This window comes from Melanotaenia boesemani, chromosome 12, assembly GCF_017639745.1.
Source record: "Melanotaenia boesemani isolate fMelBoe1 chromosome 12, fMelBoe1.pri, whole genome shotgun sequence".
NCBI lineage: Eukaryota > Metazoa > Chordata > Actinopteri > Atheriniformes > Melanotaeniidae > Melanotaenia > Melanotaenia boesemani.
Window position 1 is genome coordinate 9264872 of NC_055693.1, and position 24704 is coordinate 9289575.

Here is a 24704-nt window from a genome sequence, read left to right on the forward strand (position 1 = left end):
AACAAATTTGCATTCACAATATTGTTGTGAATTGCCATGTCAACAAATTATCATGGTAAATGTTACACTAGTTTCTAACTCAGAGATTAGCTTAGCAAGAATTGCATTAAAATACAGCAAACTATATTGTAACAATGCATGAAAGCGTTAGCAAATGCCGTCATTACCTTATTTCTTGACAGCAGCAGTTTTCTACCTCAATTGGCATTGTGTTACATTTGCCACATGTACACCTATTAACAGGGGGATGTATAAGGCGAGTGAAGGGTGGCAAACAACATCAGACTACAGCTGGCAAGTAGAGTATTTAACAAACAGATATGTCCTGCTGCATTTGTTTCTGCAGGTTGCTAAGTTGCTGCTGCAGGTTACTGAGTTCTCATTTTTGGTGTCTGATTTGGGCTTGAACATGTACGGCTGTATGTTTTGTGTTTACTGAGTATATTACTAAGATTTGTTTACGAGTTCTGCGAACATTTTATGACTGTGTGCGCTCCCGACAACTGCTTCCAGCAGTTGACCAATCAGAGGCAGCCCATATCAGGTGGAAGGCGGGGCTCAGTGTCATTCTGCAGATGCTAAACTGAGGGCCTACAGGGAGGATGGATATATAATAAAGTTGTTTGTGAAAAATGCTTGACTAATTCCTGCCCTTGTGGACTCGCATTAAAATAAATTAGCCTAAAATGAGCATAATTGTGCCACTTTAATATCCACAATAGACTTATGAAGATATTTCATGATATTTTCCCAGACTACTAGCCTTCTGCTGTTGTGCTGTTAACCTTTACAGTCAGCTCTGGTTTATCATGAGCTCTGCAGCTGTAACAGGTAACCTATCCATTACATTGTGAATATGATACACATGACACATGTGGGAAAATATTATCTGACAGCAACGCTCAGCTGGAAAAATGTCACATTTTCAAACTTAATCACAGACTAATTTTCCATGAATGACTGAAATGCTGTGATGCAAAACACTCAGGACAGAAAAAACTTTCACTTTTTAAATGTCCTGATAAAAACATTTTCATTCAGTAGAGTCCATTTAAATAATTTCTCTGCCATGGGATGCTGCTGGGAAATGAAAGCGGCAGGATGGTAAAAAACGAATGTCAGTGTGCCATTTAAACTAATAAACACATTTTTAAGGTCAGAAAATTAGCATAGCGCTAATTTAATAGCCAGTTTTGTGTGGCGACTTGCAAAGCCTAATAGGCTAGTTTTGCATAAGAAAATTCTTAAGAATTCCTAACTCTTATACATTCTTAGATGTAAACCAGCCCCACTATTTATTAGAAAAAACCAAAAACACCTGAACTTGTTTTCACTTCATTTGATAAGGAATGATTTCATCATGGTAAATGTTAACACGTTTGTAAACACTCACCCTTGGGTAGCAAATAATTTCCAAGATAGTCTATGATGGAGTGCAGTGTTTTTGCTGAAGATGCAGACTCATTTTTAACTCAGCTGGTACCTTTTTTTATTTTTTAACCAAACTCATTAATATCACAGAACATCACAGAACCCAGTGTTTTTCCTGTTATTTTTGTCAGTGTCATTGTCATTCCTCACTATAATGCGGTGGTTGAATTATAAAGCTGTGTGCGGATTCTTCCCACTCTTGTGCCACCATCTCCTCCATGTCTTCTCCACCATCTTATCTGAGCGGCCTCCTTCAGCCCAGACTCCTCCCGGCGACCTCCTCCTGGATGTCAGCCAGAATGCTGATTTCTGCAACTGTCTGTCAGCAGAATACCAATGGATTAATGCTTTCACTGTGACCATTTTTAAAGCTGTGGAGAGGCCTCCCTAATTGAGGAGTACAGCTTAGACTGCAGTGGGCCAAATGAGAAGACTTGAGACATCACTGGTTTGTGTGTTGTGAGTGTTAGGTTATGAAGATTGGGAGCTTCTTTCTGCTCTGACAGTCATAGATATAGTGCTATAGACAGTGTTCTTCAATATTTATGTAGGGGCTAAAGACTGAGGCTACACACCATGTTTTGATTTTATTTGTCTTCCCCTGTTGAGTGTGACAGAAGCTGTTGTATGGATTTGATCTTAACTTTCTGCAAAACAGCAATGTGTAGTAATGATAAAGTATTGGAGTCTATGCCACTGGCACCAGTAGTGATCCACGGGCACTCTTCTGGACACACCCTGACTACTTGGCTGGTTTGTCTCATCCATCTTTGCTCTCATACAGCAGAGGATTCCAGAGCTGCAGTAATTTGTTCACTGGATGAAAGGGAGAAGATGTACTTGTGTACGATGCTTCAGACTCAGAGCATGTTTTCACTGATCTGGTGTGCAGGTTAGCATGTGCACATTTATAAGCAGGGTAGTTTAATCTTTAAGAGAACTGCATGATGAGAGTGGTGTTTTTAATTTTGTCAGATTTTTACCTCTTTGACTCATAGACTACTGTCATCATTACTGCTTACTCTAAGATTTTAACTCCAGTTGCTTGAATTTACCTGCTAGTAATGCACTTAACCTATAGGGTATTAGTTATTGCAAAAAAGTTAGTGCAGAAAGAAAACATGCCCCAATAGAAATTTTCTTTTAACCTCTTCATCAAGAGGCCTGTTTTTTCCTGCCTCCTGTCTGAAATGACATACCCAAAATAAATTAAGTATATCTTTACAACTACAGGGGCTGTTTGTATGATCTTGGTGTAAAAAGAAAGCTAAAATGTGAGATTACTACACAACTGTCATAATCAGCATGAGTTACTGCATACTGAGGAGGGTAGCTGACTGGGTGCTCTAGGAATTAGTAATGTCTGATGAGGAACTGCAAAAGTAGAAGCTAAAAACATGAACCTGAGCAGTTTTACAGATGTTTTAATAGAGGTGTTATGTAGGTAAATATCTTTGCAATGCACTAGCTGATTTTGATGATAATCAACTCCATCAGTCATCATAGGAAAATCAACCGATAGCTCCCAAGTTTAACTCAGAAACACAAGGATCCAGAAAGAAATTACCCCAAGACAGAGTTACAGCATGAATACCTCACTATAAAATTCCCTTCATCTTCATGTGAACTATCAGGACTGTTGTGATTCAGTATAAATTTAACTTATGACCACAAAAAATAAAGTAAGATAAACTTTGTGATGTTCTTTGTTTTTGTTTGCTTCTCTGTGGTTGCAAGCTCACAGAGATTCTGTCACACAGAGATGAGATCGACATCTTTGTAATCAGTAGTCTTTGATTTCAGATGACACCTTGTTTGTGTGGTTTGCTTAAAGTGTAGAAAATCGCTCTAAAGTGGACTTTGCTGTTCACATGTTTTTGTTACATGCTCGTATAATCATTGTGATTTGAACTGCGTTTTTGTTTGGATGGCAATGCTTGGTAGTCTGAGGGTCGACTTGCGATTTTGTTATGCTACATGTTAGGATTGGTGCTTCCAAGTATGTGCAAAGATCTTCTGTACTGCATGTATCTCATGTTGGACCACGTGCAGGGTTCTCTCCTGAAGAAGAGGTGAACAGTTTTTGTCTAAAACTGTCAAAGAATGTGGCTAATTTATTAGCTTATTTCCAGACACAGTTATGTGCCATCAGTCTCTCTACATGGAAGCTTTTTCCAAAGACTGATCAGTTATTTTTGATCTCTCCAGGGGAAATGTTGAACATATGGATTCTCTTTATTCCTAAGCCCAATTTATGAATGTAGGTGCCAATAAGCTGTCATAACTTGTGGCCAAGGCCTTCTCTTTTGTTAGTGTCTTTCATAATGGGACTTTTGGGCTGTTTTGTGCACTGATAGTTGACTGGCCCTGTATGCATTAGTGAGAAAGCTTTCATTTTTGGAACATTTCTAGAACATTTCACGATTCTGGCACATGATTGAAAATTGCTATGATGAATGAGTAATAATGAATATTTGCCATTTTCTACAAAATATTATTTATGAAAGACTTATTTAACATACATTGTTAAATATAAATCATAAGATTATTTTTTTCTTACAAGTATAGAGTGCTCTGTATTATCTCATCACAGTCTAATGAATAGTTATAATTTTATCCATTATTCTCTTGTCACAGTGCAATTCAAAAACTTGGTATAAAGTAAATGATTGAGACACCTACTGCTCACCTGATGATAATGGCAAGATCATTTTGACAACAAGGGATTAATGGCTACACTAGCTATGTTGACATGGAACACTTTTAATCCAATCGAACGCCCAATCAGAATAAAAATGTCATGTAAACATGTCAGCTGATCCGATCGACCTCGATTGGAAAGAATTTTTAATCTGATCAAGAGGGGTGGTTTAAACCTTTTCATGATCGCATCAGCAGGAAAAAATAACCATGTATACACTCATTCCTATTCTTTTGTAGTCTATGTTGTTTCTGCGCATGCTTGACCCGTGTGGGGGTTACATGCCGAAATGAGTTTCAGTGAAGACTTGAAACATGGTGGCAGCAAAACAAAATGGGACTGTGGCAGATACATAGTTTTTGTTAGAAACTTAACGAGTTAAAGATTATCGAACAATTAGGCATTTAAAAGGTTAAAATAAACAAAACCAAAAAAACAACTAACTAGTAGGCACTGCACCTGTCAAAAGCGTTACTTTCGTATTAAATCTGCCCATCATGTAAATACAGTTGATCAGATCAATTCATCTAACACTCATGTAAACATGTCAGCAAGGAATTCTGCGATCCGATTGGTTTAAATTGGACAGATGAATTATTTGTCCATGTAAATGTAGCTATTAAAGAAATGCTGATTGCAGATTCACAATTATCAATTATTTAAGGGAAGTTTTTGGTAAAACTGGTCTTTTTTACCATTTACCATTTACCATTTGGATCTGAAGCAGAACAAAGTCAGGTGAACTGAATATTACTCAAGCTGACATCTACTTATGTTACTGTTAATGAAAAATAAAAAAAGAATTACCCTTAGACCATCTACCTCACTATCTATAGATTTATGTTGCTTGCGATATCTTTAAGTTCTGCTGTTTCATGATAAGGAACAAGTAATACACCACTACTTTTGATAGTATTGCACTTGGTTTTGGTTGTGAGGAATGTTGACCCTTTTCAGGTTTCCTAAAAACACAGTTATCTTATTTCTTGGGTGCAGTTTGTTTGTGCTGGACAGCAACCCAGTTGTGAAAATGTATGGATTTATTAGCTGCAATGCATGTTTTTTTTTTTTTTTTATTATTATTTTAAACAAGGCCCACTATGATACTGATCTTGCAGGGAGTCTGAAGCTAAAGGTTCAGGATAATTTATTACATTTATTAAGGAAGCTTATTAGCTTCCTATGACTACCAGCAGTAGTTTTGCACCCTGGCTGCACAGACAACCTGTAATGTTTGTAAGTAAGAAACCCATCTATAACTCATAGTGCTTGGGCTGTTTTTGTCTTGGCATCAAGGTTTATTGTCCTTTATAATAATGTACAACATACAAAAATATAGGGTACAAAAAAATTCACAGTGTCTAAAAGGCAGTGATTATAGTCTACATGACAGGTCTAACAGTACACCTGGTAAGTTGCATAGAAGGGCATAGAGCCTCACATCACGGGGACAGAGCCCAGAATTACCAATCACATCAAGGCTTTCAGACCAAGCCAATAAAATATTAATTTAGATTAAAATGACGTCTTTTAAATTCCGTTTACTGTTATTTAAAAATTTGCAGTGTGTAATATCTCACACTAATAAGTGCTACGGTTTGTTATTTTTACTGTGGGTTCAAGTGTTTGGAAACGTGATATTTGAGCAGCTGGATAAAGGCCATTAAGCCGCAAGCAGTTGGTCACATTGTGGAGCTCTGTCCCCAAACAAACCTCATGTTTTTGTGTACTTAGCTGCTGCACTTTTTTTCTTTTTTTTTTTTTTTTAAAACTAAGGCTTTTTTTTTTTTTTTTTCCTTTTTTTTCTTAAACAGTGTTAGCTATACAATATACAGATAAATTTACACAATCCTCTTCAGGGACATTAAATGGGCTGAAGGCTGCTGTTTCTATATACAGATAGAGCTCTCATCTCGTGCATGTACATTAGCTAAACAGAAAAGCATTGCTTGATTAGCATTCATCAGTCAGGCAATAACAAAATATAGCAGTGAAAATGCCCTTAATAAACCAAGCTGTGACTATAAATAATGTCCACTTAACCACTGCAGGAACCAGATGTGTGATTCTTTAACTTAAAATGGTTAACATCTCATACATGGATAGAAAAACCAGTATAATGATGACAGTGACAGAATGTAGGTAGGAAATGCACAAATAGTTTTATATAAAAAAAGAAAATCACCATTACAGGCCTTTTACTCATGTTAAGCATTTACATTGTACAGAATACAGTAACCTCCTTTTTACTCTGGCACACAAGCAATACATGTGTTTGCATGTACACATTCGCACTCGCATGCATTCGTTTTGATCTTCTTACTGGCAAACTTCTAAACAAGCATAAATGATGTTCTTTTCAAGTGAGTTGTTAGTATTTGTTTTAACAAAGGAAAGAAAGAAAACGTTAAAATTCATTGTTTTATTTTTGGAACACAGTGAATTGAATATGCAGTTGTAATGATGCTGCTGAACAACCAAAAACCTAAATGTGTTCATTCAGTGAAGTGAAATTAGGGACACGAGAATTAAGCAGTTATCTTATTTGACAAAATATCTCCTCCTATGCTACAGCTCATCTGAGCATAAAACAATCATCTTGAAAAAAACCCCCCAAAAAACAAGTGCCAGTTTACTAGCTTATTCTACCATCATAGAAAAACCCACTCCCGTTGTTCAGCTTAATGGCCATATTTGATATGACCACCAAGCTATTTAGCACTCAGTAGATTTGCATTCGTTCAGTGGAGAATTAATTGGAGAATCAATCAATTCTCATCCAGAAGTCTTTTATTGTTCTGAGAAAAATATAAATGAAACCGATATTGCCCCTGCCTTCTATTGCATACAGGCACCCACGGCATTCCCAAAGCTTTGACAGTTCTAAATGCTCTTCGCACTCCTAGTTTTGACTTTATAAGTAACCGTCCTTGCCAACAAAAGGCATGGGACTCTGATCCTAAACAGATTTGGAGAATAGTTCTCTCTAGCTGAGGGTCATGTTGCTTGTTACTTTTCCACACAGCTATACAAAACCTTAATCAACATTAAAGTTCTTATCTTTCCTGTCATGAAATACCAACAATGGAGGGAGAGCATTTTCCCCCAAACAACCAAGCTGATATTGATCTCTAATTTATTTCATCATCGACTTCATTGAGTTTTTTCTTTTGTTGTTCCCTTTCTCCATAGTGTGTGTGGGAAGGACATGACCACATTCACCTTTTGTTCTCTGTAACTGCTTTTGTTGTTGAGGGACTCCGGTTCGTGACAGGCTGAGAATGTAGTTTGTAATGAAGAGGCATATAATGGTAACTTAGATCCACAGTTCTTTTTTTTTTCCTTTGTCGTTTTCACATTAGGCCAATATTGTGGGTGCTCATCCTAGTATCTGCACTGAAGTGGTGTGGTCACAACAATCTCCACAAACCAGAAGTTGACCTTGAGTTTTTCCACTAGTTCCCCACATTAAGCAGTAAGTTGATACAGCTATATCCAGTCAGGCCCTTAGAAAAACAAACCCCCAGCTGCTTGCATAAGTTCATGACTTTACCAGGGTGAAGGCATTGTTCTCCAAACCCAGTTCTCCTGATGGAACGTTCCAGCAACACCCCTGAAAACACAAACCCCATGCAAGAGAGACTATGGGAACAATAAGGGGGGGTGACGTTGAGCAGAGGAACCTGGCCAAGCTCAGAGTAGAATTTCAGTTCATGTGGGTTCAGTTGTGTCACCATGGCATTGAGGCGGTGTCCATTGGAGGTAAGGGGATGGAGAGCCGATTGTGAGCCTTGTCTCAGCTATTGTTGCTATGGTTGTAGGTTCTGCACGGTGAAGGGGAGGAGTTGGGTTGGTAGTCGAATTTGCCAAGTGTTGTGGGATAGTAAGTGGTGGTGTAGACATTTGTCTGCTGGTGCGGCGTTGGGTAGAAGTTGGTTCTTTCATCTGGCAGCAGGTTGTTCTTGTTTAGTGTCTGAAATGATGGCATCGTAGAAAAAAAAAACTTTACCACTCTTGTGGTGGAATTATACAGATGTTTAACATCCTGTGCCATAGCACTGAATACTTTCAAAACTGAGCTTTCTTATTATAGGAAGTAGATATCCAACCTTTAAATAGTTTGTTGAGGCCACAAGCAGGCATTTCTAATCCAAAAGTGGTGCAGTAGTAATCCTTTACCCACCTTTAACTTAAAATGCAGCCTGGCAAGCTATTGTGTATTCTTTCCCTGTCTCTTTGTTAAGCTAATTGTCTAATGGCTGTAGTAATATTTAATAACATGTAAATGTATGCCACTACTTATATTGCTTTAGCAATATAGTAACTAGTTTTAATGTAAATCAGCTTTTTATATGGGTGAGATATATTGTTTTGTTTTAAAGATTATATATGTAACACATATGTAAAATATCTAGAGCAGAGGGAACTCCAAGTAATTTTTCAATAAAGTTTTACTTTATGGATTTATTTGAAAAATCTGGTTTTAAAACACATCAGTCTTTCTCTATAAGAGGAATTGACAGCATAGACAGGATTCTTGCCTGCAGGTGAATAAAATACAATGAGACTTCAGATTGTTACTTGTTTGTGTATTCATAACTAAAGCAAACCATTTTAACTAATTTAATTTAAATCTTGTCAAGTATACTCAGTTCTTAAACTCATACAAGATGACAGGAATTTGCTAGAGGTCTCTTTATTAAAAATAAGTCCAAAATCCACATTTTATGTTAATGCAATTGCCAGGTCTCTAGTAAAAGCCGAACATAGGGCAAAACACTTTCCAGGGGAAGCATTAGACTAATGTAATCCATCGGAACAGCTCTGGGGACCAGGGCAGGAAGATAATCAGGTTAGAGTCAGTAAAATACAAAAGCGGGGCTACATAAATTGGCCTGGAGGAGAAGGAGCATATTGCACAAAAGTGTAGTACACAGTGACATTGCCTGCACATCCAGCAAAGTCTGGCCACCTCCTGTGGTCATTAAAGCTAACGAGTTCAGGCTCTCAACACCACAATGGTTGTCAGCACCACATCCACATAACCACAAGTACATGAAGTATGAGATGATCAAATCACAGTTATGGGGAACTGTAGCTAAGCACATCCTTACTGCCATGCTTTGGTTGTTTGGAAAAAGCCAAAATGTTTGACAAATGTGATCATAACAAAAGTTTGAAAGAAAATGATTAGGCAAAGGGCTCCCACGCAGCAGTTTATCATACTTAAAGTAGGTCAGGGGTGTCCAAAGTCAGACCTTGAGGGCCACTGTCCCGCAGGATACGGATGTTTCGTGCTGCAGTAGATCTGAATAAGATTAATAGGTCAGTATACACTATATTGCCAAAAGTATTGGCTCACCTGCCTTGACTCTCGTATGAACTTAACAGACATCCCATTCTTAATCAAATCAGCTATAACAGCTTTAACTCTTAGAAAGCTTTTCACAAGGTTTAGGAGTGTGTTAATAGGAATTTTTGACCATTCCTCCAGAAGCGCATTTGTGAGGTCAGACACTGTTTTTTGCAATTCGTCATTCCAGAGTAAGTGTCTCCACTAATCCAGAGTCCAGTGGCAGCGTTCCCTACACCGCTGCATCCAACGCTTTGCATTGCTTTTGGTGATGTATGGCTTGGATGTAGCTGCTCGGCCATGGAAACCCAATCCATGAAGCTCTCGTTACACTGTTCTTGAGCTGATCTGAAGGCCACATGAAGCTTGGAGGTCTGTAGCAATCGACTATGTAGAAAGTTGCTGACCTTTGTGCACTATGCACCTCAGCATCTGCCAGCCCTGCTCAGTCATTTTACGGCACTTCGTGGCTGAATTGCTGTCGTTCCCAATCGCTTCCACTTTGTTATACCACTGACAGTTGGCTGTGGAATATTTAGGAGTAAGGAAATTTCACAACTGTACTTGTTGCACACGTGGCATCCTATCACAGTACCAGGCTGGAATTCACTGAGCTCCTGAGAGTGAGCCATTCCTTCATAAATGTTTGTAGAAACAGTGTGTGAGTCTGTGCTTGATTTTTATACACCTGTGGCCATTGAAGTAATTGGAACACCTGATTTCAATTATTTGGATGGGTGAGTAAAGACTTCTGGCAATATAGTATACTTGGGCAGAACTTAAGCTGTAGGATCAGGGAGACATCTAAAACCTGCAGGATTGCAGCCCTTGAGGGCCAGAGCTGGACACCCCTGAAGTAGGCTTGTACCTACGGTTATTCAGGACATTTGACAATTTTAACACTGTGTTCATGTATTTGATTTGGCAATACAGTGGTCCCTCGCCATATTGCGGTTCATCTTCTGACGTCTCGCAGATTTTTTTTATGCAGCACTGCATATTTAAGTATAGGTAAATCCTATTTCAACCATTCTACATCCAAATTTTACTGTAGGAATCAGCCCACTGTGCTTTGTTTTTTGATTGGGTCGGTAAACATCAATGTGCTGTTTTGTGTCTTGATTGGCCAAAGTACTCTGTAACTGTAGCCCAGTTTTCATATCGATTCCGATTAGGTTGGAGGAAATTGGATCAAGAGTGGGACCCCTTGATGTTCCGCTTATTACAGTTCTCCAATATCATTGAAAGTGGCATGTCGGTGTATAAGAACATTCTCGCCCAGAAAAAAAAGAAGCGCCAGCAACTTCCCATTACCATGTTCTTCACTCTGAAAAAGACAGCAACAACTGGGCACTTCTGTGAAAAACAATGTTACAGACGAGGGTGGGGACGCAGCGCCAGCAGAGAAGCTGTAATATATTTAACGGGGTAAGTAATTATTAAGAAATTCACGTTGTTAAATATATGTAGGTTTTTAAGTGTACAAAGTGTGTGAGAATGTTCATTATAGTTTGGGAAAGGTCTATAAAGGCTCCAAGAAGGGATAATTAGGCCTAACATGCATTAGAATTGTGACAATTAATAAGGTCATCATTTTGCGGATTTCATTTATCGCAGGGTGTTTTCTGAACATAACACCTGCAATCAACGAGGGACCACTGTAGACTGCTATTAGTAATTTGTGTTAGCCTGATAGGATTTATTTTATACATGCATTATAATTGGAAACGGTAACGGATTGCATGGCACCAACAAGGTTTTCTTTGTAAGACTCGTACATAAATAAATAATGGTAAATTTCTAAGCATGAAAAGTCTGCAGTTCACATTTTACAATCACAACTTTTTGTATCTGTCAATTCTCAGACATGTTACTGGTGAACTGAATCACCCGGAGAGCATTTTCACTTGATTCCCAAATTAACCTAAACAGATTATTCAAACATGATGTGGAAGCAGATTTAAAAGCTTGTAAACAAAATATTAACTACAAAACTGAAATTTTTTTTTGGGGGGGGGGGGGGGGGGGGGGGTTGTAAAAAATCTTTACCAAAATCACATCTGCTGCTAATGATTTGCTCTGTCCATAATTTCCAATGTTATACAGGTGCAACGGGTCATTTTGGAATAAAACAAATAGGATTAAATCTAGTTATCCTAATGCATCAACAGTTTTCATAAGAACAACAAAAACCGGAGGGAGTGTTTGTCAGAGAAACCAAACCTAAAACTAAAATTTAAAATTGTATTGAATAAGCCTTGAAAGCATAAAGCTGACAAGAAAATTTGGTTACATTAAATATCAAGTTCCATCCCTTGGTTTTTAAAGTTTCAAAGCAATTAATTAAAACTGTCTCCCATGTAAGCATGGACAGGAAATAATCAATAATAATGCAAGACAGTAGAAGTTAGGGAGAAGGATATTAATTTGAAGATCAGTCTCCTAACTTAAAATGGGAATAGTTTGACTTGCTGTAAATGTGAATGCACAGCAGACTGATCGCAGTGGGAGGTGGAGGGCTTACTAATGCTTTTAAAATTTAATGGAGCCCATTCATAAGAACTAGATTTGTGTGCAGGTAGAAAGGCTTAAAGCCTCCAGTATAAGCTCTGTGTTAGAACAAGGAGGTACAAAAAAAGAACAGTAATTCATCTTCTGTGGTGAGTGCACTATTTAGATTAATGAATTGTTAAAATCTCGTTGCCCTTGAATCATAACATTGTTAGTATTTGAGTAACCTCAAATTACCAATCTTTTATTTTCATTTGTATTTTTGCAAATTTAAGACAAATACCTTAAACTCCATGGGCGTGTACTTTTCATTCTTTGGTGTGGTGTTGCCCTTGTAGTTGAGGTGGTTTGGGGTGGTGGGATGAATGATGGCAGACTCTTGTGAAGGTTTGTGGAAACGCTGACAGTACACGTAGATAAGAAAGGACAGCAACCCCGCCCCGACGAAGCAGGAAACACCAGTGGCAATTAGATGAATGGAGGTGAATGCTGAAAAATAAAGAAACATGGTGTTAGAAAAGTTGGACATAACATCCCTATTCTACAGAGTTCACAGACCGGCTTTATAAACCTCCCATAGTAACCAGAAGTCTCATTATGTGGCTCAAGTGATTCTGAATTAGTCTGATTTCTCAATATACAGGAGAAAGAATGGTGGTTAAACTTGTAAAGAGAATAAGAACATATTCTTATCCTTTTTTATAAAATGTCATTTCTCTTAAAATGAAAATTGGTTTAGCTTATTGACAAAATGTGGCATGCTGTAGTAATTTCTCATTTATGTATTTGCCTTGAAACATTACGACTTTACACCTTCAGCAGTCCCACCTGGAGTCATTTTATTTTAGAGTCAGTTCAAAGGCGCCATCCAGGGCTGCTCCCAGTTACTTTGTTCATTTGTAAGTGAACAGCGTGCAGTTCAACATAGAATGTAGATAAAGGGTGTCCTATGATAATTTTACGACCTTGAGTTTGTCATTTTGTCATCAATATCTGCAATTTTTGGAGCCAGACATTTTTCACAAGGGATATATCTGATTGAGAACCCATTTGGGAAGCATATCACACACCCATCACACAAGGTGGCTAAACCTTCAATTATGCATAACTTTGATCTTGAAAGCAATTCAGATCTGGTATATTACCAAGAAATGTGCCCTGTAAAATTGTCATCATGGGAGAAATTTGACATAGAAGCTAACATTTTTTTTTTTTTTAACTTATCTGCTGTCAAGTTGGCATTTTAACATGGAGCTCTAGATTTTCATGTTTAAATATCAATGCCAGGTTCCCCTTCTGTATTTTATGTAACACGATGTGCAATGAAGGACCATCAGTCCCAGCGTGAAAAGGTAGACGTGAAAGAGAATTCCATTTTTATTGGTAATGCAGCGATCCCTATCTGTGCTTGAAGCAGAAAGGAGCAGCACAGCAGTGTTGCTTAGAAATTGGGAGTATGTTAATGTACTTGGACGAACCACCCTCATAATGACATAAATCCTGATATATGCCCCCTTTATGTAACAGGTTCTTTAAAATTAGTCCTCTAGTGGTTTTTTGTTTTAGTTAAAATAGTAATTTGTACTGCCGCAAAAATGACCTAACATGCAATAAAAGGAGTTATGAATTTATAATTTTCTTTAAACATTTTCTCATTCTTACCAGTCAAATATTATTTTTCTGGCTAAACACTTGTCACACATAAAGTGACACTGGCTTTCAAGATAAAAGCTTGTGCTTTCTTTGGAACATGAGCATATAAAAGAATTCCTAAAATTGGCCAAATTTGTTATTAAACAGCTAACTCATGCAAATAAAGTGGCACACTGCATATTTTATGGACATCCTCACACTCTAATGAAACCAACAAGTGGATTGTTTGCACTTCCTCGTTTGAATCCCCTTTCCAGCCCTGGATGTAATTTTTTGACTTGACCTGCAGGAAAGGGTTGGATCATTCATCTCTGCCCACATAAAAGTTGTTTATTAAGTTGCTTTAGAGGCCACCCCTACTAACTTGAACCTGTTGAATTGGATGTTTCATAGTCGAGCTGTGGTTCACGGCCTTAAAAACTTTCTGAATGTTGCTGTGAAGCATTTTAAAATAAAACAAACCTGATGCTAAAGTTTTAAATCTGAATTAAAAGGTGCAAGCTTGGAACATTTATTTACCTCAGTGGTTCAACTCAAAGTAAGACTCCAAGTCACATTAAAAGTAGAGCACTGCAAAAAATCTCCTGCTGATTTCAGTCATGGATGTTCTTTTTGTTAACAGTTATCTTCAAGAATTTTCTTAAGTGTTTCTTTTGTTGATCTCATCCCTCACAAGTAAAGTAATATGCACTCGGGCAAAATCTGAGGACACTGACAAAAATGTGTCTGCAGTTTCCTGGCACATGAAGAAAAGCATTTTTTCTTCTTCAACCCTGACTAGTTATTAGGATTCTGCACAGAGTGAAATAACAAACATGAAAATGCACATATAATGCATGAAAACAGACATGTTACAGACCTCTGTGGAAACATGAAGGGGTAAAACAAACTTGAGCATGCACACAGACTAAGCAGTGGCAGCTGTTAATCCACTTACCTCCACATTGTTGGTCCTTATCAAAACCAGATGCTGGGAGAATGACTGCAGAGAGGAAAGGAACACGAGTCAGACACACATGCATGCACACACACATGCAAACACACACTCTTCCCAGGAAAAATGGCATCCAAAACACAGCCACCGACTGTGTCATCAGAGGAATTGACATGCAGAAACAAAACACTGAATGAGAAAACGAAATGTTGTCTCCGTTGTGCAAACTGTCCACGATGAGATTTTTTTTTTTTACTTTACTGACTTTGGAGTGAAAATCCCTCCAAGTTCTGCTCCATCCAGCTTGTCTAGTTGCTCTTAAATACTTTATGGCAGAGCAATAGTTTACATTTTCAATATGTCCTGTCTTCAGAAGAGGGACAAAGAGAGGTTTGTCTGTGTTTCAACTATTTTAACCTCAGTGCCACATATCCTGAATCTTTTTTTAAAATAAATTTTTAATGTCTTTACAGCTGCCTTCTTTCTGTGAGTGACCTTAACCAATCCCTTCGTCACATCAGAAATTTGCAATAAAAAGTAGATGTCATCTGGTGTGATGTCAGATATACATATATATATATATTTTTAACTCATTACAAATTCTGAACTTGTAGAGAGTACGCTGGCAGGCCATGAAAGATCATTTCAGGAGAAACTTGAGATCAACATCAGCATAACAAGGAGCAGTGAGGGCCAACAGAGTGAACTGCTGACTTAATGGATTCAGATGGACCTAATTATAGGTAATTAACATAAACAGATGAGTTTAGTGTACAAAGGAGATGGCAGCTATACATACACAGATATGTCTATGGATATTTGTGAGTGGGGATGATGACAGTGATGGCTTGGTAAGAAGGTGAACTAAGATTAACCTTTCCCCTAAATTAATCAGTCAAACTTTACAAAACACCAAAGCTTAAGTTTGAGCAGATGTTGTGTACTGTGTACTTTTTTTAAATTATTTTTTTACACTTCTGCAACAACACAAATATTGTTTTTAAACAAATCTTTGTATTAGTTTTTGTAGTTAAAACTAGAACAGCATCTAGCACGCAAAATCCACCAAGACCAAAATTCCACTTGGTTATACTGATCTGCAACCAAACCCGCAAAACATCTGGATTAAGTTCACCAGATGTTCTACCCATAACCACGTCTCATAAAACTCAGCATGGTACAATCTTTTAGTATATTCTTGACAGATTAACAAACAGGCTTAGTCATATGAGTAAAAGTTTCTTGTATTTTTATTTTGAGTGAATATTCTAATGAAAAAGAAATGCAGGCCCTGAAGTCTTGCGATTTGGATTCTGGTGGTGCAATTTATTTTCTAAACACTAACTTTTGGTAACTGTATTTACCATTATTACAATCACACTGAATAGATTGCATGTAACCAGTTTTGGAGGGGCTTACCTTCTAAACGTCTCAAAAAAGAAAAGAAAAATAGTGACGAACATAGACCTTAAATAATTATAAATACTTGCAGTGTATACTGTAAATAAGACTGCGTCCTAAAATTCAGAACAAAAAAATATTGCAGTGATTTTTGCCTTTGATCAGCCAACCTCAGCCTCTTGTGACGACATTAAAAGGGGATGCAAAGGCATCTGAGAGCTGACTGACTCACCAGGTATTTCATTGCAGTCTCTGCGCTGCGTGCTGTTTCCCAGACAGGGACTGTTGCCCTGAGCACCACACACCCGATTCCTCATTTGCAAGCCTGACTCATCACAGGCTGACCACAGCGACCAGGCCATCCAGCCACCTAAATAGAAAAAAGATCAATCAATGTAAACCCAGACAACTACAAGGCAACATCAAACTAGGATGGCCTGGAAACAACTGCGCCCACCCAGGCTGTCGCCACCTGCCCCAGTAACCTCACAAACGGGCCAAACAACCCAAACGCACCAAAAAGCGTTTGTGATGTAAACAGAATTGAAAGAGTAAACCCAAAGAGTTTGTTTAGTGCATAGCAGAGATATTTGTCTCCTGAGCCAAGCTTTAGTGCTGTTTCCCCGCAGCAGGCTACCAAGCAATAAACAAAAGCTCCTACCCAAGAGGAAAGAGAAATTTCCCAACTCTCAGCTCCTCCCTTTGAACCATGCACTTACTGCACTCTTTTAACCCTCATTCAAGTGCACCGAAGTGGAGGGAGCCAGGCTACTGCAATGAAAGTCTGATAAAAAGCTGGTTTGTTACTCGGCGTTCTCTCAAGTGTGCAGTTTTGGCAGAGAGAGCCCTAGTGGAAGCAGTGGAAAAAAGCCTTTTTACCTTTCCTATCAGTCTGGTACTCACCAACCGGCTGCTTATCCTCCACAACCTGCTGCTGTTTTTCTGCACAAACATCTAAACATACAAAAACAACAACCACATTAAATGTTCTTAAATGTGCATAAGTCAAAGGTGCTTTAATTGCTTCATTTATTCCCTTTCATCTTTGTCATCTGGATGACCTGCGTGATCAGTCTGTTGACTAAGGTGAAACATCAAGCCTGGGGCTGGTGTTAGTATGCCATACTGACAATTCTTCTTGCTGTCCTCCATTACTGACAGAGACTTTAATCAAATGACCTGCGACAGGGGCATCAAAGATCTCTGTGACAGCCAGCTTTCCTCTAATTACACATGCAAAGAGAACCGTGGCACCAGGAGAACCCCAATAGATGACTGATGGTGTGAATGTCAATAAATGAGCAGACAAGGAGACATATTGGGACTGGTGCAGAGTTAACAGGATGTGCTGGTCCACGTCAGGCAGGAAAGCATTAACTTGATATAAAGGAGGCTTGATTAGCATCTGCTTGAGGAAGGGGCGCAATCCATTAAATATTCTTTGTAATTAAGAGGGGAGGGAGGCAGACTATGAGTTACTTGTTTGTGATTGGCAGTTGGGTGGATTAAAAATGAAAAGCATCTGATAAAAATTATGATTATGGAGTAACAACAAATTAATCCAGTAGACTACAAAAAAAAAAGACAACAAACTAGCATGTATTTAAACCTGTGGTGTTAAATAAATGAACTTCCTGAGTTATTTTTGTTTTTCACTAGGAAAAAAAAAAATCCAAAACGCATTAAGATGCTCATTTGTATAGTTTCCTTTTAGGGAATAATAATGTAATTTTTATTAAATTTGATATGAAAACCTAGAATCAGAGTCAGGCTGAACCCTTACGAGTCTTGATGCTGTACTTTTTATCCTGCTGGATTAGCAAGCAGATTTCATGAATATTTCAGTGCCCTGGTGAGGAGAATGGGTGTTGAAGGGGGAGGGATGGAGGGTGTTTCTGTACTTCACATGCATCCTCACATTTAGAAGGAACAAAACTAAGCTACACAGAACAATGAAAAGTTTAATAATACACATTTTGCTAAAGAATCAATCGCTGACAGACTGTTCTGCTATTTTTATTTCCTGCAGGTAGAAAGCTCAAACTACCTGCAGGAAATAAAAATAAATATCAGAATTTTACACAAGGTCATGAGGGTGGAACAGAGCCACCAAATCTTCAAGTTAAATAAAGTGTCATTAAGATTCTGACAACTGGACCAGTGTAAATGCTGTTATAGATATTTGCTGGGTTTTGCACGTCTATTGATTTACAGCCTTGTGCAGAACCAACTTGTATTTTTTCTGTGCTTGAAGCAAAAAACAAAATTCCATTATTTTCATAGTGAACTCAGCAGAAGCAGAAATGTTATCTCATACACACTTTGTAAATGGGTGTAGGAAAAGGAAGCCAAGTGAGGAAAAACAAGGTGGATACATGTTAGTCATCATGTACAGACATCCTCAACAAGAAATTTATGACCGAACCGATTTCCATATGTACAACACTACAAGTCCATCTCTTTAGACCTTTCCAGAGAGGTTACCATGGTGCTCAAAGCGCCGGCAGTGCATCGGACACAAGACGGTGGGAGGCTAGTTTGTTTTCTTAGATTCATTTATCTAAGACCTGCTTCATTCATTAGTAAGAGATGAAAGAAGCTATTTAGCACAGGGGACAGCACAGAAATGGCATGGTGTGGGAGATGATAGTCAGCTTGGTGGTGAGATGAAAGTAGCCCAAGCTTTGGTGGCATGACTGGGGTTGATTTTTAATTTATTTGTGGCCTTACCGTCGCATGCGTGTGTGTTACATAGGGCCTCCTCAGTGTGTAGGCCTATGCAAATGTCTCCTCCATTGGCAGGTGCAGGGCTGTTACAGGAGCGTGTCCGTTGGTAGTGACCGCCACCGCAACCCACTGAGCATTGAGTCCAGGGTGACCAACACGACCATGCACCTTTCACTGTAAGACACACATTTGCATTATTCATACAGTATTTGTAAATATGACAATATGCTGTTTACTAGTTGACACAAATGATTTAATATATGAAGGAAAGGCATCCTCATAAGCCTCTATTTACTTAAGTCTTAGCTCCTAAAAGTGTGACTAGAAGTGGAACTTTACTCATTTTTACATGTTGCTGTTTATATCGTTATAAAACTATAGACTTAAATTGAACAAATTAGATCATGAAACTTAACTGCTTCTTTAGATTCTACACACTTGGTTGAATAAAAATGACAGTTTAAGGTTTTAGCAATGAAGTCCAATAACTGTAAGAACAAATACATCAGGGTAGCTGCACCCACTCAAAAAGCCTAAAAGCTGAATGTAAAGTGTTTTTCTACAGATCGTAACAGAAGTTATACTCAACCCCCCAGCATGTGGAGTTGGCCACAGGAAAGAAAAAAAAAAACTCAGATTTCACAATGATAAATGAAGTTGTCATAATAAATCAGTTAACCATTTTCTCTCAGGGGGCACTATTGATGCACACACTACTTTCATCTTCCTGATCACACCACATCTTACCTCTTCTTTCCTGTGCCTCGTACTGAGATTTTTTCCCATGGGACTGTTAACACTTCATCAGATCTAATCAGGAAAGTGTGACCAACTAATTGATCGGCTGGTGGATTGGCGGATGCCTGTCTGAGTGATGGAGGAAGACAGCGTTGCCAGGTAACGTCACATTGCTGCAGAAAACTTCTCTAGCTGAGTGGATAAGCTTTGACACACAGTAAAGCAGGCTGTGACCACTTAACTCTGACTAGCGCTCACTGCCAACCACTGCTCCACCTGACTGACTCACACTAACTGGATATTTATTCGGCTGGCTGGCTGAGCATCTGACTCACTGAAATACAGAACAAGTCACTGACTACCTGACTGACACTGTTTTCATGACTGTGCCAGTCTTCTAGTGTGGCTGAGTTGCTGTGTTCTTTTACGTGTACAGGGGCCTTAAGTTTAAAAGTGGGAGGTGTGCCACCATGAACCACTAAATATGTTCATGTAGATGCTGCACAAACTCCAAAATCAGAATGTTTATTAAGCAATAGAAACAGGCAACAACTACTTGCAGTTTGTTACAGAAGGCATTTCCATCCCCCTTCCATCCTCTATGGGCAACAACTTGCTTTCAATTAAAAAAGAAGGTACAAAATACCTCAAGAATGTTTTCTTAGGGAAAAGAAATTAAAGAAAATTGTCTTTCTTTGAATTTAACTGTTTCCATCATTTAACACACATAAACATGGATGTAAATGGGCCTGATAAAATTTAGAGGAAGTAGACTACTGTTTCACAAGTATACATATTAAAAATGTTCTCAACTTGGAAGAAGAGATTTTACTTATCTCAGACAACATTTAAACTGTTCACTATTGAGACCTGCTTCTTGAGGCCTGACTTGACTGACCTGAGACTTGGTGTGATTGGCTTGAGACTTTACCTGAACTTGTATTACATCTATTTCAAATTTTCTTCTCATTTGATTTGCCAGCAAAGTGGCACAGCAATTGAGATGGAGCCAACACAAACAAATATTTATAGTTACCCTTATACTAAATGAGGCAAAGTTGTGGAATGATTACATTTTTAGGATTTAGAAGAAATTTTGTGGAAAGATTTCAGTGAATTTCTGTAATTTAAGTGAAAAGCTATTAGTTTTACCTGGAGAAAGAATTCAAAACTAGACTTTAAAATTGAAACTTAACTTGAAATGAGATACTTTACTTAGGCCATGTCCTCATGGAGATGATAAGTTTAGATGTATCTGCTTAAGTCTTATCATTTGGACGTTTTGTCCACATGTAACTGGCTTTTTGGGAACCTGAAAACACTTTGGTTTTAAACCGGTCCCCAAAGTGAATCAATCTGAAATTGCCACCGTTTCGTTTTCGAGTTTACAACCTGCGTGTATCTTTCCTTAACAAATGGCCCCATAGCCCACTTTCTCCCTTTATCCACATGCACAAACCCCACCACCAGCTACAACAATGACGAAGCTTCTGCATTCATGCTGCAGAAGCTACTGAGCATAATGGCTTTTAATGCTGTTGGTGTTGGTTTATTTCTGCGGCAGCACTACACCAACAGGCCTGTCATACATACTACAATGTTTTCAGAAGTTTTGTGTGTGTACACACATTTCTTGAAACTATTCCATCTTCACAGAAAACTGTCTCCTTATGTATGTATTCTTAGAGTGACAACAAGACTTAGCTTGGACTTACCTAGACTGGAAAGGTGGTTAAGTTGACTGACCGGAGAAGTGATTTGAAATCTTTCCAAAGTACATACCCGGTGTTGATCTTAATAACAATGGATCCGATTTATATTGCACTCTATGGCTGACAGCACTCAAAGTGCCTTACGCAGGATCCATTTTTCATCCCTCCTCATTCATACTTAGTGACGGTAAGCTACATAGCTATATGTAGTGGCAGCCACCACCAAAACATTCATACACCATACACCACCAATGACAATAGAGGGAAGGAGGGTGATTTGTCTTGCCGAAAGACAGTGCTAGATTACTGGGGAGTGGTATTCAAACTGGTCTTGCTGTCACTGGGCACCCCCCTCAACTAACTAAGCCACTATTGCCTGCTTCTGCGAATGCATTGTTGAAATGGCACAAGTCTCGCAGAAGCATGTGACATTGTATTTCAAGCATCAGAAAACATAAGAATTGAAGTATACTTTTCACATGGCTGCTCTTTAATAAAGTTTAATATTCAGTTTGTAGACTTGGAGAAAAGTTTACAAAACAGTTCAAGAAAACAACTGTGATAGTCACTGATTCATTGAAAGGCAACTTGAGACCAGTCCCTTTGCTGATCCTGGCCCTATCACTTGACCCTAACCCTATATTTTCAAGAGCTAAAGACCCCTTTTCCTTTAGGGATTAATTAGTGTTCATCTCACCATCCAGTGGCAATGAAAGGCACAGATGAAGAGCTATGTCAAAGGAGATGGACTGTAATTGGGCCGTGATGTCTGTTAAAAGCCATCTTATTTACAGATACAGACATCATCTCAGGTTATGTCAGGCACTGGGGTTTCAGAATACAAACTCATGTTTTTAGGTCAGAACTTCTACAGTGAAACACATAATTGAACTCAGGCTAACTGTGACTTACTGACTGTCATTCTGACTGGTCACGCAGAGACCCTTTTCCTCTGCATGCACACCAACACCCTATTCATTTTAATCTCCTCAGCAATCTATATTGCTTCCATTCCTCTCCCTCTAATTTTATCACCAATTACTATTGCACACTCCTTCTCTCTTCTGTCACTGGCCTTGTCCTTCTTACCTGCATGTCTTCTGGGGACACATGTGATGAGACTGGCTGCAAATGTGAGAGTGCTGGCAAAAGGCTGCTCACCACTGACATGTAAGCCGCCTCATTGAGGCTTCCTTTGGTTACATGTGTTGGTTGCTAGGTTAACCACTGAGGATTACATCTGGATATATAATAAATGACATTTAAAAACAGCACAGGAATTTCATAAACACCGAAGCAGCCAATCATGAATCATTAATTTGCATGGTGCCATGCATGAATATTTAAGGAGACCTCCCAAGAGGAACTAAGACCTTTTTATAAGGCCATTGTATGTGTGTGTGACCAAGCATGCACATCCTCATCTGTTTAATAATTGTTGCCTGTCCGTGCTGCAGTCTGTGGTCAGCAGAGTTCTAGGTCAGCTGATTATGGTTTGATGAGAAGTTTGAAATAGATAACTTCATTTGTTCAAGAGCTCTTTCTGCCTGCTGCTGGTAACCATTAGCTAATGAAGTTAATGATCCACTCAGCAGTATTTTACTACCATCATTGACCTCCCACTCTCTATCTCTGTGTTTCTCTGTGCTTGTCTTATCTTTATGAACTCATAATATACTGAAGAAGTTCAAATAAGCCAGTAACTGACTTTAAATGCATTTCTGCACACTGTTAGTGCTTTCAGCTTCTTACTTTTTATTTTAGCCTATTGGAGAAAATGTTTGGATGACTTAATGCTAAAGAAGACAGATGTTTACATCTTAAGGCTGACAAATATTCTGTATATGAGACTAATCAGTGAGAAATTTGCATATTTAGTTTTGGTGGCATCTGTTAGTTTGTCTGTTAGCAACAAAATTTAAAAAGTTATGGAAGGATTTTTAAGAATTTCCAGGAAATTTCTGAAATGGAATAATAAGCAAGTGATTAGATTTTGGGGGTGATCTGGATCACCGCCCAGATCCAGGAATTTTTTTAAAGATTCTTTACAGGCGCAGGGAAGGCACAAACATACGAGAACATCTAGGAACTTTGTCACATCCAGGTCTTCTGCCAATAAAAGACCTGGCCAACTAAAGCATACACCATTGGATTTTCAGCATTGATCCTTGTAGAGTTTTGTTGATTTTTGTTGAGTTTCCTTTAAATATGCTGAAAAGTTGTGATGCAATTGGCTGCTATAAACATAGTTGTTCTACAGACGAGTAGAGATCATTCTTTGAACTACTAGAAAGACACAAAAGCCCAGAAAGATGTGATAACTGACTACAGGCTATCAAGCATGTTAATGCTGATGACTTTGAAGTCCTTCTGAAATGTGTTTAGATCATTTTGTGACTAGAGAGTAAAACATTTATTATGATATTACAGTTTAAAACTTATGGCTGTTTTTGTATAGCTGACAAAAATGCCATGAATTGGCTGGATATAGTAACAAATGTCTGTTGGTATATTTTGTGAAGTTCTCAATGTTTTTTGTCAGCAGCTCCTTTACCATGTAATGGTGGATAAACAAAAGGGAATTGTTCCATCCTACTGCCACTAGCTTCACCTAATATTTTTTTAGCCTTGGCACTAAGAGGATCATTATAACTGAATGACATCATGGAATATTTTCTATGAAAAACAATAAAAAAAACTTAAAACTATGAGAACAAGTTCCACACTTCAACATGGACAGTGGTATAATGCAGGGTTTGGTTTCATCAGCAAGCAATTCATGATCACCAAAGGTTTGCACCTGCCCATGGGGAAATAGGGATAATTTATAATTTTGCCATTAGAGCTTCTAACTAAAACTCGTGCAATCCCTGGCAAAAAAATAAAAAAATAAATAAAAATAAAAATTACACACAAGACAGTGACGGAGGTCTTTGCTCTGAGTGTTTCAGTTAATGAAAAGCTTGGATCTAAAAATGCCACATTAAGAGCAGTGATTTAAAAACTTGCTTGTGCTTATCACTAGACTTAACTTAAATTTGCTACACCAAATAAGGCCTATAGATTTTATACCCTCTACATTAAAATAACTTTACTGCTCTCAGAAGACACTAGCAGGGTAATCCAGAGACTATAAATCACATAACAATAATTGGTAAAATAAATAATGGGTGTTATGATGGTGTCTAAGTAATAACCACAGAAAAGGTTTATTTACTAATAGTTGGTGCGACCACAGTGTTTTCATATTCTGGCCATATATTGGGCTTTAGGGGTTTTCATAGGCCTACAGTGTGATATATCGCTATATATAGCAAAGAGAGTAATTCCCTACACAGAAAACACTGATCCGGCACAGCGTGAAATACCTTATTTGTTGTTGGCCTTGTTTGGAGGCTTTTTTTCTGTTACTTATCTGTGTGCCAGTGTAGTTCATTTGCATATCTGCCTACAACCTACTTTGATATGCCAGAAACAGAGCTTCAGAGGAATTGTCACAAGCAGTGACTTATAAAAAAATATGATTTTGTTGAACATTCAAAG

At 38.3% G+C, this 24704-nt stretch overlaps 1 protein-coding gene across 7 annotated transcripts in view; it reads right to left on the reverse strand.

Moving 5' to 3' along the window:
* Window positions 1–1080: 1080 nt before the first annotated feature.
* Window positions 1081–24704, reverse strand: part of sema5ba (sema domain, seven thrombospondin repeats (type 1 and type 1-like), transmembrane domain (TM) and short cytoplasmic domain, (semaphorin) 5Ba) — a 193478-nt gene continuing 169854 nt past the window's right edge. For 3 of the 7 annotated variants that reach the window (XM_042002774.1, XM_042002773.1, XM_042002775.1), the window contains 6 exons: window positions 18715–18885; window positions 16888–16938; window positions 16217–16354; window positions 14587–14631; window positions 12280–12485; window positions 5773–8105 (listed from right to left, as the gene is read on the reverse strand). In XM_042002774.1, coding sequence (XP_041858708.1) covers window positions 7929–8105; window positions 12280–12485; window positions 14587–14631; window positions 16217–16354; window positions 16888–16938; window positions 18715–18885 — 788 coding nt within the window. In that variant the 3' untranslated portion in view covers window positions 5773–7928. Of the gene's footprint in view, window positions 1751–5772; window positions 8106–12279; window positions 12486–14586; window positions 14632–16216; window positions 16355–16887; window positions 16939–18714; window positions 18886–24704 lie in introns of those variants that run through there. The other 4 variants (XM_042002777.1, XM_042002780.1, XM_042002779.1 and 1 more) reach the window with 3 other exon arrangements.